General features: G+C 37.5%; 1 protein-coding gene across 1 annotated transcript in view; it reads left to right on the top strand.

Annotated features, from left to right (window-relative positions):
• LOC126969542 (inactive rhomboid protein 1) overlaps nt 1-20,295 on the top strand; it is a 201,059-nt gene that overhangs the window by 151,417 nt on the left and 29,347 nt on the right. The window contains exons 4-5 of the mRNA XM_050815036.1: nt 7,600-7,775; nt 19,007-19,171. Of these exons, the coding sequence (XP_050670993.1) occupies nt 7,600-7,775; nt 19,007-19,171 (341 nt within the window). The remainder of the gene's footprint in view (nt 1-7,599; nt 7,776-19,006; nt 19,172-20,295) is intronic.

Consider the following 20,295-nt stretch of genomic DNA (forward strand, 5'->3'; position numbering starts at 1 on the left):
TCTAGTTAAAGGAGACTTTGCCAACACATTTGTTCTCGCCATCGGAATGGATAGTAGTGGCGGATGGAGGCGCCTCCACACGTACCGGTCCGGCACACGAAGACTCAAGCAGCACAGAACTCCCGGGTTGTGCTCCTTCCCGCGCAACAACTTCACCACATACGCTGCTAGAAAAAAATCCCTACGGACGCTCAACTCAGTATACCCAACCATACCCAGCACAAACAGTGTTGGATACATAAGTGGGTAAAATGGGTATACTCCATATAACTTGAAGTATAGGTGCCTAACAAATTTGTTTTGGACACGCTCTAACATCAACCTGTACTTGTCCTCATAAGTGCTCTTGCTTGTGCTCAAACCAGCAACTGAATTCCACAACCGGAAATTATGACAGAATGCGAAATTCAATCCGCATCATAATGACGTCTGGCGTTATAGAACAACCGTACGTTTTGCGAGTTACCTTTTGCTCGCACAACCACTGTGTGGATTCAATTAGTTCTGATAGACTGATGGACATTTAAGCTTAGAGATTACACACAACTTTGAGGCTGGCATAGCATTTCTTACCCTCTGGTTATGCGGATGTCCATTGGCGGTTGGCTTCAAAAATTCCCATCGCTTGAGCATCTTGTCCGTTACAAAATAAGTTAAATAAGAGGGTATTTAAAAATTTTACTTCACATGTAAACGAAAAGAACAATGGCGAAGTTTCATACTACAAAATATTTGAAATTGAATGGAAGCGTCTCAAGAACTGACGTGTACTAATTAATTCTCTATAATTTTCTGCATCTACTGACATTATTCATTTTTAATTTGGAACCGGGATAATGGAGAAAAATAAATGATTATTTTGTTTGTGTTTTTAGGTTTGGTTTTTATTTTTATTACTTTACTGTTCTTACTACTCATAAAGCTGCAATCTTAAACTCTGAATGGATTACTGGACTACTGCCGCGTACAAGGTACAATTTCACTAAATCAGGATGGTTTGACAGCGCCATGTTTGAATTCACAAAATACTCATACTTATCTATTATATTCCAACTAACATGTTTCAACAACAATGACACTGAATAACAACAATTCCAAAAATCTTAAAGGATAGGAACTAGTAACCATAGGCAAATAGTTAATAAATACCTACCTAATGACTAACGTCTACGGTACTACTGTCTACGGCCAACAACTCCGAGTATTACATTATGATAAAATGGAAACTTGTTACTTGATGCAATGGTAATAACAGTTTATTTGCAACAAACCAGAGTTGTTTGTCCATAGCTTTATAAGTAATTTTATAAGAGGGAAGTCAAATGCGCAATCCATAGTCGTAGGTACTTCTAAAATGTGCCTAACCTACGCCCGAATTTAAGGCTCGGGTCGACTTTTAAACTAAGTACTTCCATTTTTAAATCTTAAAAAACTGGTAAAATAAGTACCTAGTTTTCTAATGTCTTTTTCTCAATCCAAGATCTTATTTTGTAGAAGTAGGTAGCAGTAAATTAAAGAAGCAAAATATTTTGTTTATTGTTATATAAACAGCGTACGTTAGACTAAATCGTGGGGCATATAATAATCCGGTAATGGAGAGCAGAAGTAGTTCAAAATGAGGTTCAGAGTTTAAAACGAGAGAAAGATATTATTCAAGTCCAAAACCAAGCCATGTAAAATAGAAACTACTTATTAAAATAAAGAAAGCACAAAACAACACAACAGCGGTAACTATAATTGATAGGTATTATTAGCATTAGGTAGATCATAGGTGACAGCTATAGAAATTAGAAACTCATTGATCACTCGATCATCGCTGTCAGTCATATTGACAGATAGCTTTCCTTGATCTAACCTAAAATGGATGTGATTTCATAGTCGTGACAGCATATAATGTGAAAATGAAATAAATATTTTATTTATTTCCCCGGTTCCTTTTGCAATACAATTTTATCTAACAAGTCAATTTATCTACGAAGTTTTTTTTTGTAACTATCCTAACCTTAGACGGTTATTCCTATAGTCAAGTAAAATTTCGCCATTGTCCTTTGAGTTTTTTTCTCTAGAACCATGAAATTTGGCAACTAACAAATATTTATTTATTTATTAAGGAAACAAACAGATATGTCACTATATTAAAAATGAAGTTAAATAAAATAAAAAATTACAATGTTGGATATATCCTAGAATAGTTTCACTGAGAACACAAAATAATAGAATTATACAGAAATGACAACAGAACGTTAAGATAAGTAAACAATAGAATATTTAGGCGAATACACAATATTATATTAATCAAGACACAGACAGACATACTAGTGGATTGAATTGTACATTACAAGGTTAAGCACGGGCTAGTAAAAAAATAAGGACTCCGTTTCACCTTACATAAAAGTGTAGCACCCAAACAAGCCGATTTACGTATAAATACAAAGCCTCACGCACACACTTATACTACTTCAGGCCGATAGTTGGCCATTATGAGAATTGTCATCGTCTGTGACAGATTAGTTTGCATCTCAATAAAATATTTTAAAAATGCCGTCGTGCGTTGTGAAAAAGTGTAAAAACGATACTACTTAAATAAGTTTTTGTCGCCATTTATGATTATTTAAGGGAGAAAAAATTGTGTGACTAGTATCCCCCGTAACACACTCACTAGCATAACGGTGCTTCACTTGCTAATATCACGACGCGTAGTTCTTATTTTTTTACTCGTCCGTGGGCTTAAGGTAAGGACAGTAATTTTTGTTCAAACTTATTCTTAAATGACGCAGTAGAGGAGTGCGATAAGCTGAACACTGTATTTATTGATAAAAAATTGGTAAATTGCCTTCATACCTCATAATGTCATTGAACTATTTAATTACTTTGTCAGTAAGTACACAAAAGAATTCAGAGCCTTCAGAAGAAATTTTAATATTGTATATAAAGTTCGAATTTCACACAGTAAACAACGGAACATGCAGTTAATTAATTACAAACTTAACTATTTGCTATGTTTTTAAAGTGATAACCCACAGATGAAGCCATAACCTGAGAGTTGAACAAAGCATACAAGATTTTATGACGATAAACTCGAACGGTTAGCTCAGTTGGTTAAAGGACTGGCATGGAACGCCAGAGGTCGTGGGTTCGAGTCCCGCATCGTTCATAAAATTTTGTTTTTCAAATTTTATTTGTGTAATTACAAACTTTTTAACACACTTCCGATGTATGGCGCTGTCTGTGCGTATGCTTTGTGGTTTTTTGTATAAATTTTCACCAAGGAATATACATATAGAGAATAAACTGGATTCAATTAATAGATTGAAAGTACTTTTTTCAAAAGGTTTCTCAATTTAATACCAAGAAGAAAATGAGAAGAAAGATATTATAGATCTAATTTTCAATACGCGCGTTTTTAAATGCGTAAACCCATAACATATTGTTTCGACATTAACTAATGGAGATGAAATTTGTTTCATCACTTTTAGTACAGTTTTCTCACGGTGTTTAAAAACGTTGTTTTGCTCGCGTGCAGTTTGGTATTTACATACTCTACTGACTATGGTAGTCCCGAGACTACGAGTATACAAATGTTTTTTTTAAATAAAGTAAGGGACGAGACGAGCCAGACTTTCAGCTGATGGTAATTGATACGCCGTGCCCATTCCAATGCAGTGCCGCTCAGGATTCTTGAAAGACCCAATAATTCTGAGCAGCACTACAACTGCGCTGGTCACTTTCAGAGACATAAGATGTTAAGTCTCGTTTGCCCAGTAATTTCACTAGCTACGGCACCCTTCATACCTAAACACAGTAATGCTTACACATTACTGCTTCTCGGCAGAAATTAGCGCCGTTGTGGAACCAACTTACCGAGACATTATGTACGAGTATTATGTATTAGAGAAGATGTTTCGAACAAATTATGGGGCAAAATAAAAACAATGAAACAGGGCTAAGCATTTAGATTAAATTTCGTTTAATCTTATAATATAAAATTCTCGTGTCGCGGTGTGTGCTACCAAACTCCTCCAAAACGGCTAAACCAATTTGTTTGAAAATTTGTGTGCCAACATCTATTTTTCATACCCCTAAATTATAAGGGTAACCCCAACCCTAAATAGATTTTTATATTTTTGTATTTTTTTTTATTTAATTATGATGCAACATTGAAAACTATATTCAACTTCAAATTTTCACCCTTCTACGACCCCCCTCCCCCCTGTTTTTAAATCACATTTTTTTATACTATTCTGTTCCATCCACAGATACTCAATAGAGTTGCAAGATGGCAATCGAATATAATAATTATTGTTAGTACTATATATTTGGTAGGTCTGAGAATCGGACGTCATCTATTTTTATATCCCAAAATTTTTGAATTATTGAATTTTTTTTATTACTTTGATTGGAAATACAACGTTTGCTGGTTCAGCTAGTGTTTTTCTATAGAGGTTGGCAGTTGTCACCGCGATGAAATATCGTCACCAGTTAAATCGACAAAATGTAATTAAATTAGGCGTGTTTTAAAAATAACATTATGTTGATCTTCGAGAGAGAAAGGTCTTTACTTTTAATTGTGTTTTGTGGTATTAAAACAGTATTTCAATACAGACAAAACTCACCACTGAAATGCGTGTGCTTGGTGCAAACGTTTAGCATAGACTAATTGAGTTAACTACAGCTGGCCACAACTCTGTTATTCAAAAAATCAAGATGAGACGTTTTCCCTAGTACGCAGTACTCTAGTATTATTATTAGTAGTATTATCTCAATGCTTACCAAACTTATATTTAAACAATATTTTGTTGATATATCATCAGTTCGGAACGGAAACATAGAAGACACATAGAATAATAATAATATTGACACACTCTTACACAAATTATCTTGCCCCAAACTAGGCTGTGCTATGGGTGCAAGACAACGATATATTTAATACAATAATTTTACTACCTTAAACATACATAAATATAAATAAACATCCATGAATCGGAAACAAACACTCATATTGATCATATAAATGATTGCACATTCGAACCCAGGACCACTAGCACTAACCACTGAGCTATAGGGGTCGTCAAATATACATATGTCTACTGTGACTGAAATTCGCGAGTTTGACATACACTTGTCCGATTTTGATATATTTTAGCCCTTGTCAAAACGTCGTTCAACCAATGACCCCAAAAAAATAAAGTTTAAGGGCATTTTCCAGCCATAACTAGCCGAATAAATCATACACATAGGAGTACTTATAACTATATTTATCTCAATATACTAAATTCCACATTTTAGTGTCCTTCAAGTATGCGGTAGACATATTAGGACGGCATATTTTCTCGTAATAATTTATAAAAGTTGATGTCTTTGGGGTTCGACGCGGGCGTTATAGCGTCGTAAATATTCTCGCTCACGATCTTAGCAATTTCTCGAAAAGGTCCTTAGAGATACAAGCAATTCTCCAACGGAACTACTATGCTCTGTATTGGTGGACTTTTCCGATTTATAAATCCGTTTCGTTTACTGCGATCGTTTGGATGATTAAGTATCCTTACAAATATTATAAACGCAAAAGTATATACGTATGAATGTTTGTTGCTCTTTCACGCAAATATTACTTAATGGATTTTAGTGAAACTCTACAATAATATAGTTTATACATCAGAATAACACATAGGCTATAATTTATAAAGATATTGTGTGAATTGTCCAAAATATAACGATTTGTGGCAAGTAAGTAGAAAACTTCTGCCATCTACAAGCTATTCTTGTTATAACGACAGAGTTACTCGTATATAATGTATAATGTAAATGTTTATCGTAAATAGTCATACATACACATACATAATGATATAATTATAACAAAATACATCAGTTATCTTCACTTTTCAGCTATTGATGATTTTTTACATTCTTGATCCTTGAATCCACTGGGAGGCTCCTTTGCACAGGAAGCCGGCTAGATTACGTGTGGCACAACGGCGCCTATTTCTGCCGTGAAACAGTATTGTGTAAGCATGACTGTGTTTCGGTCTGAAGGGCGCCGTAGCTAGTGAAATTACTGGGCAAATGGGACTTAACATCTTATGTCTCAAGGTGACGAGCGCAATTATAGTGTCGCTCAGAATTTTTGGGTTTTTCAAGAATCCTGAGCGGCACTGCATTGTGATGGGTAGGGCGTCTCAATTACCATCAGCTGAACGTCATGTTCGTCTCGTCCATTATTGTCATTAAAAAAAACTTGGTATGATATTTGAACTCAACGCTATTGTTTCTACAAAATGGGATTGACTAAATTTACCTTAGAACTTTACAGAAAATGCGAATAATATGAGTATGTAATGATATACAACTTTAAAAATTTAATCTATGTTCAGGACGCAGTTCTTGGGATGTAAATTTTAGCAGTTGAACTCCTGAATGTGTATTTCTATAATATATAAAGTATTCTGTTACAACTTTGTTGAAGTTATTTTGCGCGCCATTTAGGGAAAAGTCATTGGTGTGAATTTAACGATGTCCACGCACACTATCACTCAAATTCGACATTTTGATCTAGTCTGGTCTAGTTGATCAACTAACAGGTAGTTGGTCAACTTGACCATTTGTATCACATTACAGGTACCCATAGCCTCCTGTAACTCAAATGTCTACTGAACCACAACCAATGGACGTGAATTAAATAAATTTTAATATGTACAAGTTGTAAAATAAAATTAAAAAAACATATCATTCTAATCAAATAAAAATAATTTCATGATATTTAAACAAATGTTATTCAACTAAATTATGCGGTATTATAATATTTCCATTAGTTGTCTTAAATATCTTTTTTTATAACAATATTGTTCTTTCTACCAACGTAAAATAGAAGAAGAATAAAAACTTATAAGGATATTTGATTTGTTACGCCAAAAAAAAGTATAACATTTTTCGTGTGTACATAAGTATTGATCATTATGTCTTAGATCATAAATAAGCCTAGAAAGACTATGACAGCTGTGAAAACGTAAAAAAATGAGTTTATGAGAGCTAGCCTTTATTTCGAGCAATGCACGCACACTGAAATAAAGTGTCATACAAATCGCGAGGGTAAAACGTAGCTTGTCACACACACTAAACTAATATTTTTGGCCTGTTTTTATCTGTTGTCTAACAGCAAGAGACTCTATCTAGACGTATATACATAAGATACATAATGGCTTTAAGGGTAAATGTATACACTTTTATAATTATGTCTCAGCCACTGTTCAGGCATTATCTATAAATAAATTTAAATGTTTTATAAAAAAATGGCTCAGCCGTAAATCCTACTACTCCACAGCTGAATATCTAAGTGCTCCGTCAGCCTGGGACTAGATTATGATTATTTTATAGCAATAGCAATGACAATGCAATATTGTATATTTGATTAAAAAGAGCGCAAATAAAAATGCTGGGAGAGTTTCTTGCGCTGCTTCTTCTCTCTCAGAGTGCCATTTGTTTCCGAAGTGGTAGTAGTGTCTAGTATATTAGAAATGACACTAAAAAGAATTCTAAAGAAATTTTGAGAAAATAAAAGCTTTTTATGCCTTTCTATAAATTATCTAAGAACTATGTTATTTTCAGGCGGTGACCAGACGTTCCCGTCAATCTACCTCGGCGCAGTGGTCACGATCATTTCGAGGCAGCGCGACCAGTCCGCACGAGGACGCGGACTTCGACGACGTGTTCTTTGCCCCTACGTCACTCACCTCACCCCTCAACCAACACGTCGACATCGAGCCTGACGATGGACACAAAAGGTACGTCAACATCTTCCAGCCCTTCTCTTATTATTCTCCTGTCAATGTGAAATGCCATCAAAAACATGACTTGTAAGAAAACCAAGTCTCGCAACTCAGTTCTTCTACTGTAAAAAGTTGTGAGATCCATGAAATACCACGTCAGTAATATTCGGCCTAGTTTTAGTGTCATTTTAATGTCACGGGTACACTTTAGTGATATCATAATAAATCTAGGTATATTACAAATGAAGTTAGCGGCATGAGGCGTCGAGAGTAGTTCTAATTGGTAATTTTTTTTTCAAACACAATGAGCAAAATAATAATAGTAAACATTGGAGCGTGTATGCAATTTTCTATCTGAAATTATTGTTGAAATAGTTGAAATAGATAGTTGACTCAGCAAGGGCCGATTCGGTCCTGGCACTCGCTGGGCACTGCCGCGGCACGCTACGCTCACTGTGCATTGTGCATAACAGTGCTAATTTCTTTTTTGGACCTATTATTGCATTTTTTATGTAGAGGGCGTTTAACACTATTTCTTTACGCGACAGGTCCTACCTGCAACTCCTACTACAAGCCATTTAATGAACTTGATTCCATCTACTTTATGTGCCTCTTCAATCGTGAGGGTTAGCTGTCATTTTTTTGAATCCGTCTCTATTCCGGATGATACTGAAGAGTTATATTAGAAGCCAATAAAAGTCCTGTCAAAATCAGTCCAGCCATTTCAGAGATTATCCGGAACAAACAGACACACAAAAATTGTAAAAAAATTATATTTTGGTGTATGTACCGTGTATATATTCATATATATGTCGTAAAAAACGGTTATTTCAATATTACAAACATACACTCTAATTTTATTTATATGTATGTATAGAGTAAAGATATATTTTAAATATGTTAAACATTGCTCCAGAAATACATAAATATCAATGTTATCCTTGTATTTTATAAATTTTCAATAACGTTCGAGAAAATCTCTCTGTACACTAGTGTATATAATTTTAATTAGAAGTTAATAAATCTATCGAGTTGGCTCGGCATAATGTTGTAATAAGTTAGCTTGCTGGAGTGCGATTATTAACTAAACTTTGCCTTCAAACAGAATTTCTATTGCCTTGACAAACTTGGAGCTAGTGAACGGAGCAGTAACTGCATCATGAATTTTGTGATGAGATTAAGACGTTGTATAAACATATTATACGGCTGAATTGCATTGTACCCTCAATTTGTTATAGTATGCCATCTTGTCTTCGTGGCTTTTGCAAATTAATTTATACAAAATATGTTTTTCGAAAGCAAAAGCTTTCTGTTTTACTTATAAAAGTCTTTGATCTACGCATTTGAGTGAATCTTATTGATTGTAATACTGAAGGCCATTATTTTATGATTTGAAAACATTTTAGTTTTTAAACTTGTATTATTTGATTTTTAGTTTTGGGAACACTTAATAACGAAATGAAGAAAATGGTGGTGACATAATTATAATAAACTCAATATTATATACTTTCTAAATAAAATAAACAAGAAATGACTTAATTTACAAATTAATTTATGGGTGAATTTTCAATAAAGCTTAATAATTAAGTTCAGCGAAATCTGATGGTGAAGAGTAAAATTGTTTGAATGAGAACGTGAAGAAATAGTAAACCACATAGTTGTGGTTTTTTAGTAAATGGTCATTCGTTCTTTGCTCTGCCCACTGAGACTTTAGTGTTGTCATCTTTGGGGTTGTGTAAGTTATTTTAGTTTTGATAATTCCTTATATTTAATTCAATTCCTTTTGAAGCCTTTTCAGAGGTAATTTGTCTGCTTTGTAGAAGGCTTGTCAATTTCTCGCCCAAGTAGTCATTCGTTCTATGTACCCTACCCATTGAGTCGTAAGTTTTGCAACCTTGGTGCTAGGTCGGTTATCTTATGTTATATCTTTATTTATAGTTCCCGTAGCGAAACTTTGAGCATGGCACTTTGCATCTTAACATCTGTTGGGTCACCTAGTAATATTATATAGGTTGGTTTTTTGAGAATTGCGATGATGGCCAATTCGGAAACTACAAGTCATACGCAAAATTTGTGAAAGGAGTCATGCCCTCGATTTATAAGAAAACAATAATTAGTTTGTTTTTAGTAATACATTTCTTTGCAAAGATTGATCCTTATCAGCAACAAAGTCCATTGGTTCAATAATACAGAATGTTTTATTTTGTATTTTTTTTTTGAAAAATCATTTCGGGTCAATTTCCGCCAAAAGTTCTAGAAATTTAAAAAAACTGAATATTTAGTTATTGTTTTCATATACATCGAGGGCATGACTCCTTCCTCTAATACACGTAGTTTCCTACTTGGCCATCACCGCCCTTCTCAAAAAACCATCCTGTATGGAGAAAATAGGGCATTAATATTTAAGGAAAAAAAAAATGTTAATACGACTCAAATTGTTATTTGAAACGCCAAAGGACTATTGACCTAAATGTTAATCTTTGCTAAGTCCACAGCTCTATTGTAGTCGCCTTTTTGATAAGGGATTCGTATGTAATAAATTACATTTAAGCCGTTAGGCTGGAACCGGTTTGGATCGTTTTATTTCGATATACAGTAAAAGAGGTGAAATTGGTTATCAGCAATTGAATTGTTCATTCGATATTTTATTATAACAAGAAATAATAAATCGTTGTAATAGTGACAGCGTTATTTCCTGCAATTATCAATGAATCCAAAAATCGTTTATAAAATAGACGCGATGGATGTACCTTCGCACATTCGTCTGCGTGACGTCATACGCTATATTTTTAATGAGTTTTCATATTTAATAAATACTTTCACCCCTAATTGCAGAAAGCAGCAGTCTCATTATAACATATGCTATCTTTGACTGTCAAAATGAAAAAGAAAGTGACATTAGTATTTATTTAATGAAACATAATATTATAAATGTGAAAGTTTGTATGTCTGGATGTATGTTTGAACTTCTTTAACGCAAAAACTACTGAATGGATTTTGATGAAACTTTATAATTGTATAGCTTACACAACAGAATAACACATAGGCTATTATTTATAAATCTATCGCGTGAATTATACTTTACATGGCTAAACAACGTTTGCCGGGTCAGCTAGTACTATGAAACATTAACTTTAAGGATGCTTTCTGCAACTAGCAGTCAGTCGCCTTCAGTTCCTTCAACATTATATACGTCGCCGGTTTTTTTGGAATCCGTGATATTACAATTTCACTAGTGATATTATAATTTAACGGTTGATTCTCCATCGACTTTATTTCTTACAATTTAACGGCCTGGTTTTAGTGATATTGTAATGTCACGGGTACACTATACCGATATTGTAAGACAATGATATTTTGACAAATTTAACTGTTTGTTAGTTTATTAGGGCGTCTCTGAAAGGTCTGTTTCTTGTATATACAGATATTCTAAAAATGAATTAAGATGTGTAATATGTCTTATTTTGCAATTGTAATCGTTGTAGTTCTAATGTATTATGATTGATTTATTTGATGAGCTCTTTTTCCGTACGACGAATTTAATTTATTTTAATTTAAATTTAATTTCTCACAGTTTTAATTAATTTAAAATTTTGAAATACTATTTTTTTAAATATATATTCCTTATTAATTTTGCTAAAACGTAAGTAATGCTCTGTTTGTGTTCGTTTGTTAATTGTTTTCGATTTGCACCTATAATTGGGGTGTCACTTAATTAGTTATATCTGTGTTAGTTATTAAGGAATTGTATTGGTGTTCACCCTGTTGGAGCAATAAATTAATTAATAAATAAATAAAAAAATTATAATATTTTTATGAATATGTAATAAATATTATGAAAACAGCATTTCAAAAATACTTTTACATCTATTTAATGGCTTGGTGCAAAGAATAAAAAATAGCAAAAAAGAAATTTCAAATTTGCCACAAGATGATATAGAGATAGCGTTGCGTAGGTTGATTAGATAACATGTAACCGTATATATCTAACACGTGCCTACCAAATATATCATGATGTCCGAATCTCTGTGACATGGGTCTGAATTGAAGATTTAATCTTCCCAAAACTAACATATGCGCAACGTGATATCTTCCTAAAAACTGTCTTCTGATAAATCCGTTTGATAGCAGCTCATTTGGAAAATTCTGCCAATGTTTTTACGTTTCAGTCTCGTGTTGTCTGTTATTATATTTTATGGATTAGTTATATTACCAGTGAGAGGTTCCATTGCACAGGTTGCCGACTAGATTATTGGTACCACAACGGTGCCTATTTCTGTCTGAAGGGCGTAGCTAGTGAAATTACTGGGCAAATGAGACTTAACATCGTATGTCTCAAGGTGACGAGCGCAATTGTAGTGCCACTCAGAATTTTTTGGGTATTCAAGAATCCTGAGCGGCCCTGCATTGTAATGGGCATGGCGTATCAATTACCATTAGCTGAACGTCCTGTTCGTCTCGTCCCATTATTTTCATAAAAAAATTGACTTATGTCACACACAAACGATGTTTCGTTCCTCTTTTATTCCATAAATTCCAAGCCTTATTTGTAAGCAGACAAAGTCTGTTTTTATTTAAATGAGAAAAACGTTAGTATCAAATTTTGATGAGCAGATTTTACTCTCCACATTTTTCTCATACCTTATATGAAAATCGATTCTTAAGGAGTAAACTCCAAAACTGTTATGTTGTACGTACGTATTACTCGAAAGATTCATTGTTCGATTTAGAAATACGAAATAGTTTATGAAAGTGACACTAGATGACGTTTAATCTTGTATTATTTGTTTTTAATTTGAACTCACATAAGGGGTGTCTGTGGCTCAACGCCATCTAATAAAGTTTAGGAAACTATCTTGCACTAGCCACAACACTTCTTATTGCAAAATAAAATAATTTTCAAAAGTAACGCTAGGTGGCCGACAGGAAAATACAATGCTAATTGTTGCCTTATTTGTAAGCAGACAAAGTCTGTTTTTATTTAAATGAGAAAAACGTTACTATCAAATTTTGATGAGCAGATTTTACTCTCCAAATTTTTCTCATACCGGGCGCCTTATATGAAAATCGATTCTTAAAGAGTAGACTCCAAAAACCTTCAGCACTGCTGTTTGAGCTTACTCGCAATATTCTTCTCACGATTTTTCAGATGCTTCCCGTCAGAACCAACCAACGAACCCAACGTTCCCATAAAGAATACAAATTTCAAGTGTAATGCTTAGTTATTCCATTATTTCCTGTTTCAATTCAACGATCTTAGATGATCACATTAAAAAATTTAATACCGTTTCGGACAGATTATTTAAAATTAATTCTCATATGGCCTTAACTATTATTCGGTTTGTTTATTTGTTCCAAAGTTTACGTACCTCTTAAGGTCTAGCCCGTTATGGAAATTACCAAATTTACTTGATGTAATTTATATTTCACTTAAAAATATTTTAGAAACCGTTTTGAATAGCGCGTTTACAGATCGTGCATGGTCTCAAGCCTCTTTACCGATTCGGTTTGGTGGTTTGGGTACTCGCAAAGATTCGGGCGTTGCCTTACCAGCATTTCTATCTTTTGTTCATAGTGCGCAACCTTTGGTTACTAGAATTGTAAATCTTGTACCAGGTAACTCAGAGATTGCGTATTTGAACGAAGCTAACAATGCTTGGCTAAATATTGCAAGTATCCAAAATTTTCCAGACGATTAAAAGTGTCAAAAAGCATAGGACGCACTTCTTTGTAAGTCAGCCTTTGATGATCTTTTGATCTCATCTACTGACAGAACAGAGGGTGTTCGTCTTTTGGCCGTGACACAATATGAGTCAGGCTTTTAGTTACAAGCCTTGCCTTCTGCGCCGATTGGAACGCTACTTGACAATATGACATTGTCAATATGCGTATCACTCCGGCTAGGTATAAAACTGAATAAACCACATCAATGTAGATGTGGCGTTCAGGTAGATGCTCTTCAGCGCCATGGGCTATCCTGCCTAAAATCGGGTGGCCGTATCAGTCGTCACGCCAGCATTAATGAAGTCATCCGTAGGGCATTTGCCGCTCTTAATATACCAGCTGTTTTAGAACCAAATGGTATTATCCGCCGTGATAGCAAGCGTCCTGATGGAATGACTCTGGTGGCTTGGGCACGGGGAATGGCGCTGGTGTGAGACGCGACTTGCATCGACACTCTGGCATCTTCTCATGTACAAGTAACGTCAGTTGGTGCTGGGGTGCTGCTTCGGCTGCCGAAGATGGCAAGCGTCGCAAATATGTTGGTCTCAGTGAGTCATACATATTTGTGCCCGTTTGTGTCACTTTGCCCGTGGGGCCCAGAGGCGCGGAGAATGATCAAAATACTATCTTCGCGCCTCAATAAGGCTACTGGAAACCCAAACGCTGGCAGCTATCTCGGTCAACGGATCAGCCTAGCTATCCAACGCGGAAATGTTGCCAGTATTCTCGGTACGCTTCCACGTAATGATAGTTTTAATTTTATGTAGTCATAGTATTGTAAATATAGTTACAAGATTTGTTTTGTTTGAATAAATAAGTATACTTAGTTACTTACAAAATAAAATATTTTTGATTGATTGACAACATACTGCTTAGACAACGTGGTGTGAGGCTAATCTGGCGGATCAAAAGGAAACAAGGAAAAAAGTACTTGAATATAGTTCAAAGGCACTGTTGTATCCAGATTAGATCAATGTAGAATTCAATGCTTCTATTTAGAAGAATTGAAGTTTTACATTGAAGCTTCTATTTAGATTAAGGCATGGCGTAAATCTATAGAGCCCTTTACATGACTATATTTCAAAGGCACTATTGTATCCAGATTGAAACAATGCAGAACTTCAATGCTTATATTTAGAAGTATTGAAGTTCTGCATTGAAGCTTCTATTTAGATCAAGGCATGGCGTAAATCTATAGAGCCCTTTACATAATGACGATCTTTATTTGTACCTTTGTATTCTTTTGTATTATCTTTTGTAGATTATAATATATCTCTCTCTTTCTCTGCACTATTGAAAGTGATTGTCAACTTTGTAATCAGTTTTCTGTTTTGTGCCATGCTAAATAGGTCTTCACTCTATTGATATTCGTGTATTCTTGGATGATTTCATTCTACATGCAACACTTCTCTTGCCTTCTGTCTTACCCAGCATCAAAAATTGTAAAAGGTTGGCATCTCTCATGACGTAAGAAATGGGACAGTCGCTATTTTTCTCTGTGTGACGGTCTGCAGCTAATCCCGGTATAAAAGGCATTTATTTTCTCGAAATTGATTCCTTTAGAATTCTTTTTGATGTAATTTCTAATATATTAAATACTAGAAATTAACTAACTAGAAATAGAAATTTAGAAGTGGGAGAGTCACGCAGCCGTCTTTTGACGTCAGCACAATCGGGCCAGACTCGTCTGGGTTAATTACCACACTCGCACAGAATACCGGCGTGAAGTAGCGGCCTAGTGCCGCTATGTTTCGCATAGGTTAGTGTCGAGGACCGGAGGCCATTCCCCCCCCATCCCCAACAAAGATTAAGAAAGCGGTCCCTAAAGAGATAGTACCCCAGGAGGGTACCGGCTCTACCAGAGTCGGAGAATCCCTCCCCGAGCACTCTAGCTCGGGCTGCCCTTCGTATTCTGGGGAGGGCACAGTACCGCGCATGACCAAGGACAAACGAGGCAGTAACACCACGGCACCCCGCTCCACACTCAACGTGGACTTTTGCAATATCAGGGGAATTCACTTCAACTTAAACGCCGTCCACCACCACCTTGAGACGGCGAAGCCGGCCTTGTGTTTCCTTACGGAGACGCAGATATCTCGACCTAGCGATACGTCATATTAAACGTACCCCGGGTACAAAATTGAGCACAATTTTTTGCCTCATGCCGGGGTATGTGTGTACGTTAGGGAGGATATCTGCTGTCGCCGTCTCGGCAATTTTGAGGGACCTGTCCACTCTCTGGCTCCGCGTAGATTTAGAGTACCGCGTCCGCATCTATGCGTGTGTCTACAGGTCCCATAGTGGTAACGCAGAAACCGATCATCTCATGGGCTGCGTTCAAGCGGCAATTTACGACGTGCTTGCACAGATCCCCTCCGCTGAAATCGTAGTCTTGGGTGATTTCAACGGGCACAATGCCGAATGGCTTGGATCACGTACCACAGACTACGCAGGGCGATCTGTGCATAATTTTGCATAGGCGTACGATCTGTCCCAATTGGTTGAGTCGCCAACGCGGCTCCCGGATGTGGATAGCCACATGCCGTCCTTATTAGATCTTCTGCTGACTACACATCCCGATGGTTACCAGGTCATTGTCGACGCCCCTCTCGGAACGTCCGACCATTGCCTGGTCAGGAGTGTAGTGCCTATACGACGCCCACGTCGCAGACCACCAGCGACCCGCCGCTTGGCACTACAAGTCAGCAGATTGGGATAGGATGCGTTCCTTTTTTGCATCCTACCCTTGGAGCAGGGTTTGTTTCCCTTCGGATGATCCTAGTGCCTGCGCCGTTGCAGTAGCCGATGTGATACTACAGGGCATGGATATTTTTATACCATGCTCTGTAGTACCGATCGGTGGCAGATCACAGCCCTGGTTCGATGCGTCAGTTAAGCATCTGACTGCAAAAAACAGGCGTATCGAACTTGGGTTGCGGTGCTGGGCACAAAGTATCCGAACTGCATAGTTCTAAAGAGGAAATACAACCGTGCTTCCAGATTTTTTAAGCGGCAAATCGCCCGTGCAAAGTCAAAACACGTCGTCAAAATCGGCGAGCAGCTTTCCAGTTACCCGACCGGAACACGCAAGTTCGGGTCGTTGTCGAAAGCTGCTCTTGGTAACTTCAGCCAGCCGTCCATGCCGCCGTTGCACATGAGGAATGACACCCTGGCCCATACGGCTAAAGAGAAAGCCGATCTCCTGTGCGTTCTTTTCGCCTCCAACTCGACTCTTGACGACAACGGAAAAACACCGCCGACCATCCCGCGGTGTCAGAGCTGCCTGAAGTACAGTTCAGACAGAAAACTGTTAGGCGAGCTCTGTTTTCGTTGGACGTCAGGAAGTCGAGCGGGCCGGATGGCATTTCTCCAATCGCGCTTAGAACGTGTGCCCCTGAGTTGACGCCGGTGCTAACGCGTTTATTCCGGCACTCTTATTCCAAAGGCGTAGTCCCTGACTCATGGAAGTCAGCCCTTGTCCATCCGATCCAAAAAAAGGAAACAGTTCGGATCCGGCAAACTATAGGCCTATTGCTATTACCTCCCTGCTCTCCAAAATCATGGAGAGCATAATTAGCCGTCAGCTCTTGGTATACCTAGAGGGTCACCAGTTGATCAACGACCGACAATACGGGTTTCGCCATGGTCGGTCGGCAGGTGATCTTCTGTATACCTAACACATAGATGGGCTGCGGCTATTGAAAGCAAGGGGGAAGGCCTGGCAGTTAGCCTGGATATAGCGAAGGCCTTTGATCGTGTATGGCACAAGGCGCTCCTCTCCAAACTTCCATCATTTGGGCTTCCCGAGAGCTTGTGCAAGTGGACCTCCAGCTTCCTCACTGGGCGCAGCATACAGGTCGTTGTCGACGGACATTGCTCGAACCCGAAGCCCGTGAATGCTGGAGTGCCCCAAGGCTGTATGCTATCTCCTACGCTGTTTCTTCTGCATATCAATGATACATTCATTGCTTTGCAGATGACAGCACTGGTGATGCCGTATACACGGGCCATGCACGTCTCTCTCGGGAAATCGTCGACCAGTGCCGGGAGAAACTTATGTCTTCTATCGAGTCCTCTCTTGAGAAGGTCGCGGAATGGGGTAAATTGAACCTTGTCCAATTTAACCCCCAGAAGACTCAAGTTTGCGCGTTTACCACTAAAAAAAACCCATTTGTCGCATCACCGCTCTTCGACAACACTTCCCTAAAAGCCTCGCCTAGTATCGGAATACTGGGTCTCGAAATCTCGAGCAATTGCCAATTCCGTGGCCATCTGGAGGGCAAAGCCAAATTGGCTTCAAAGGAATTGCTGGGCGTCATTAATAGAGCACGGCAATACTTCAAGCCGGCCCACATTCTAGCGCTGTACAAAGCGCAGGTCCGGCCACACTTGGAGTATTGCTGTCATCTCTGGTCTGGCGCACCCCAGTATCAGCTCGATCCATTTGACCGCGTGCAACGCAGAGCAGCGCGAATTGTCGGGGACCCAGTACTCTGTGAACGGCTGGATTACTTGGCGTTACGTAGAGACGTCGCTTCATTGTGTGTCTTCTACCGCATTTATCACGGGGAGTGTTCCGAAGAGCTGTTGTACCTAATTCCTGCCGCCGAATTCCACCTTCGCACGACACGCCACAAGTTAGGATATCATCCTCACCATCTGGATGTGTGGCGGTCCTCCACAGTGCGGTTTACAAGGAGCTTTCTTCCACGTACTACAAAGCTGTGGAATGAACTTCCTTGTGCGGTGTTTCCGGGACGATACGACATGGGTACCTTCAAAAAAAGCGCGTACACCTTCCTTAAAGGCCGGCAACGCTCCTGTGATTCCTCTGGTGTTGCAAGAGAGTATGGGCGGCGGTGATCACTTAACAACAGGTGACCCGTACGCTCGTTTGTCCTCCTATTCCATAAAAAAAAATACTACTACCGCTTCGGAAACAATTGGTGTTCTAAGAGAGAAGAAGAAATCTTTCGTGGCGGTAGATGTTAAAAATTTTATATTTTGATACTTGAATTTCTTAAATAATTGGAGACGGCACATAGATACTCGTTAGGGGTTGAGAAAATAATTTTATTGAGGAATAAGCAAAAGAAAATTATGTTGATGTTGATTGCTAATTATTGAGTTAGTGACAGTAACGCTCCTAATAGAATAACCCAAGTTTCTTTAGCAAGAAATTCTTTTTTATTAATAAATTGAAGGGTTTCACATACACGAATGAAAGCGACATAAATTCTATATCCCGGTCTTTCAGATTTAAAATTAATAAATGATGAATGTTATTCTTCAATCACAAAGTTTTAATTTTTGTTTTTGCATTTGTCTACAAGTATGAGAAGCTTGAAATCTTCTTGCTCTACCACGATGATAGGCGATTTTTTAACGGCCTTTTTATTCTTAAAACATTCAGTGCCCTTCCGGATTTTATTGATTAAATATTTCATAGAATATTATATTTTATATATAACTTTATCGATTTGGAGCAGAGGTCTTATTTAAAATTAATATTGTATCCATAGTGTTCGATCTCCGCTGGGTTCATCTGGAGTGGAGTACAGAAGACCGGAGAGAAATGTCTCTTGGAGTGCAGGAGGTGTTCGAATACACACACCAATGTTGGAGCCTCTGGCGGACAACTCCAACCGGAGGCAGTTCGGGATGGGAGTTGTTGGGAGATTTTTCCGGTACGTAAAGAAAACAAGTATTATAATATAACGTTACCAAAAAACAAAAAAGCGGCCAAGTGCGAGTTGGACTGGCCCATGAAGGGTTCCCTAGCAGCAAGGAACATAATATAAAAGTTATATAGAAAAGAAAATGATATTTAATTATTTCAGTGGCAAAAGGCAAAAAATCGTTGCTCAAAATCATACATCGCAAATCAGCTCTCATCATTTATACGTATTAAAAAAACTATTTAGTTGATCTCGTTCATACCATTTTTCGGTGGAAGTTTGCATGGACATCATATATTTTTTTAGTATTATCATTCTCTTATTTTAGAAGTTACAAGGGGGGGGGGCACATTTTACCACTTTGGAAATGTCTCTCGTCATATCATTTTTTTCTAAATCGATTAGTTTAGTTTAGAAAAAAGTGGTATTAGAAATCTCAATATCATTTTCATTTCAACACCTGTCATAGATGTATGGGTTTGATGAAAAAAATACATCTACTTACTTACCGACTCTCAACAATTAAATATAGTTTTTATGGTTTCGGAAAAAAGTGGCTATGACATACACGGACAGATAGACAGACATGACGAATTCATAACGGTTTCGTTTTTTGCCATTTGGCTACGGAACCCTAAAAAGTGCAGCCATTGTAGAGTATATCAGATATAAACATACACATAAATTTTTATATAATTGGATGGAGCAGTAACATAGGCACCTACTGCTACCTTGGAAAATACACATTGACTCACACACACTTCATTACCCCTTCACTAGGATGCTAACCGGGCACTGTCGCCTAAACAGTGTGGTGTTTTTATTCACAGAGGGTCTATATCTGACCGATGGTACACGTACTTAAATAATATCAACAAAACTCACAAAAAGACATCAAGAAAATTGCTAATATTATGTATACAAAATACTCTCAGTGGTAGGCTCCTTAGCACAGGATGCCGGCTAGATTATGGGTACCATAAAGGCGCCTATTTCTGCCACGAAGCAGTAATGTGTAAACATTACTGTGTTTCGGTCTGAAGTGCGAGCGCCGAGCTAGTGAAATTACTGGGCAAATGAGACTTAACATCTTATGTCTCAAGGTGACGAGCGCAAATGTGGTGCTGCACAGA

The sequence above is a fragment of the Leptidea sinapis genome, chromosome 18 (assembly GCF_905404315.1).
Source record: "Leptidea sinapis chromosome 18, ilLepSina1.1, whole genome shotgun sequence".
Taxonomy (NCBI): domain Eukaryota; kingdom Metazoa; phylum Arthropoda; class Insecta; order Lepidoptera; family Pieridae; genus Leptidea; species Leptidea sinapis.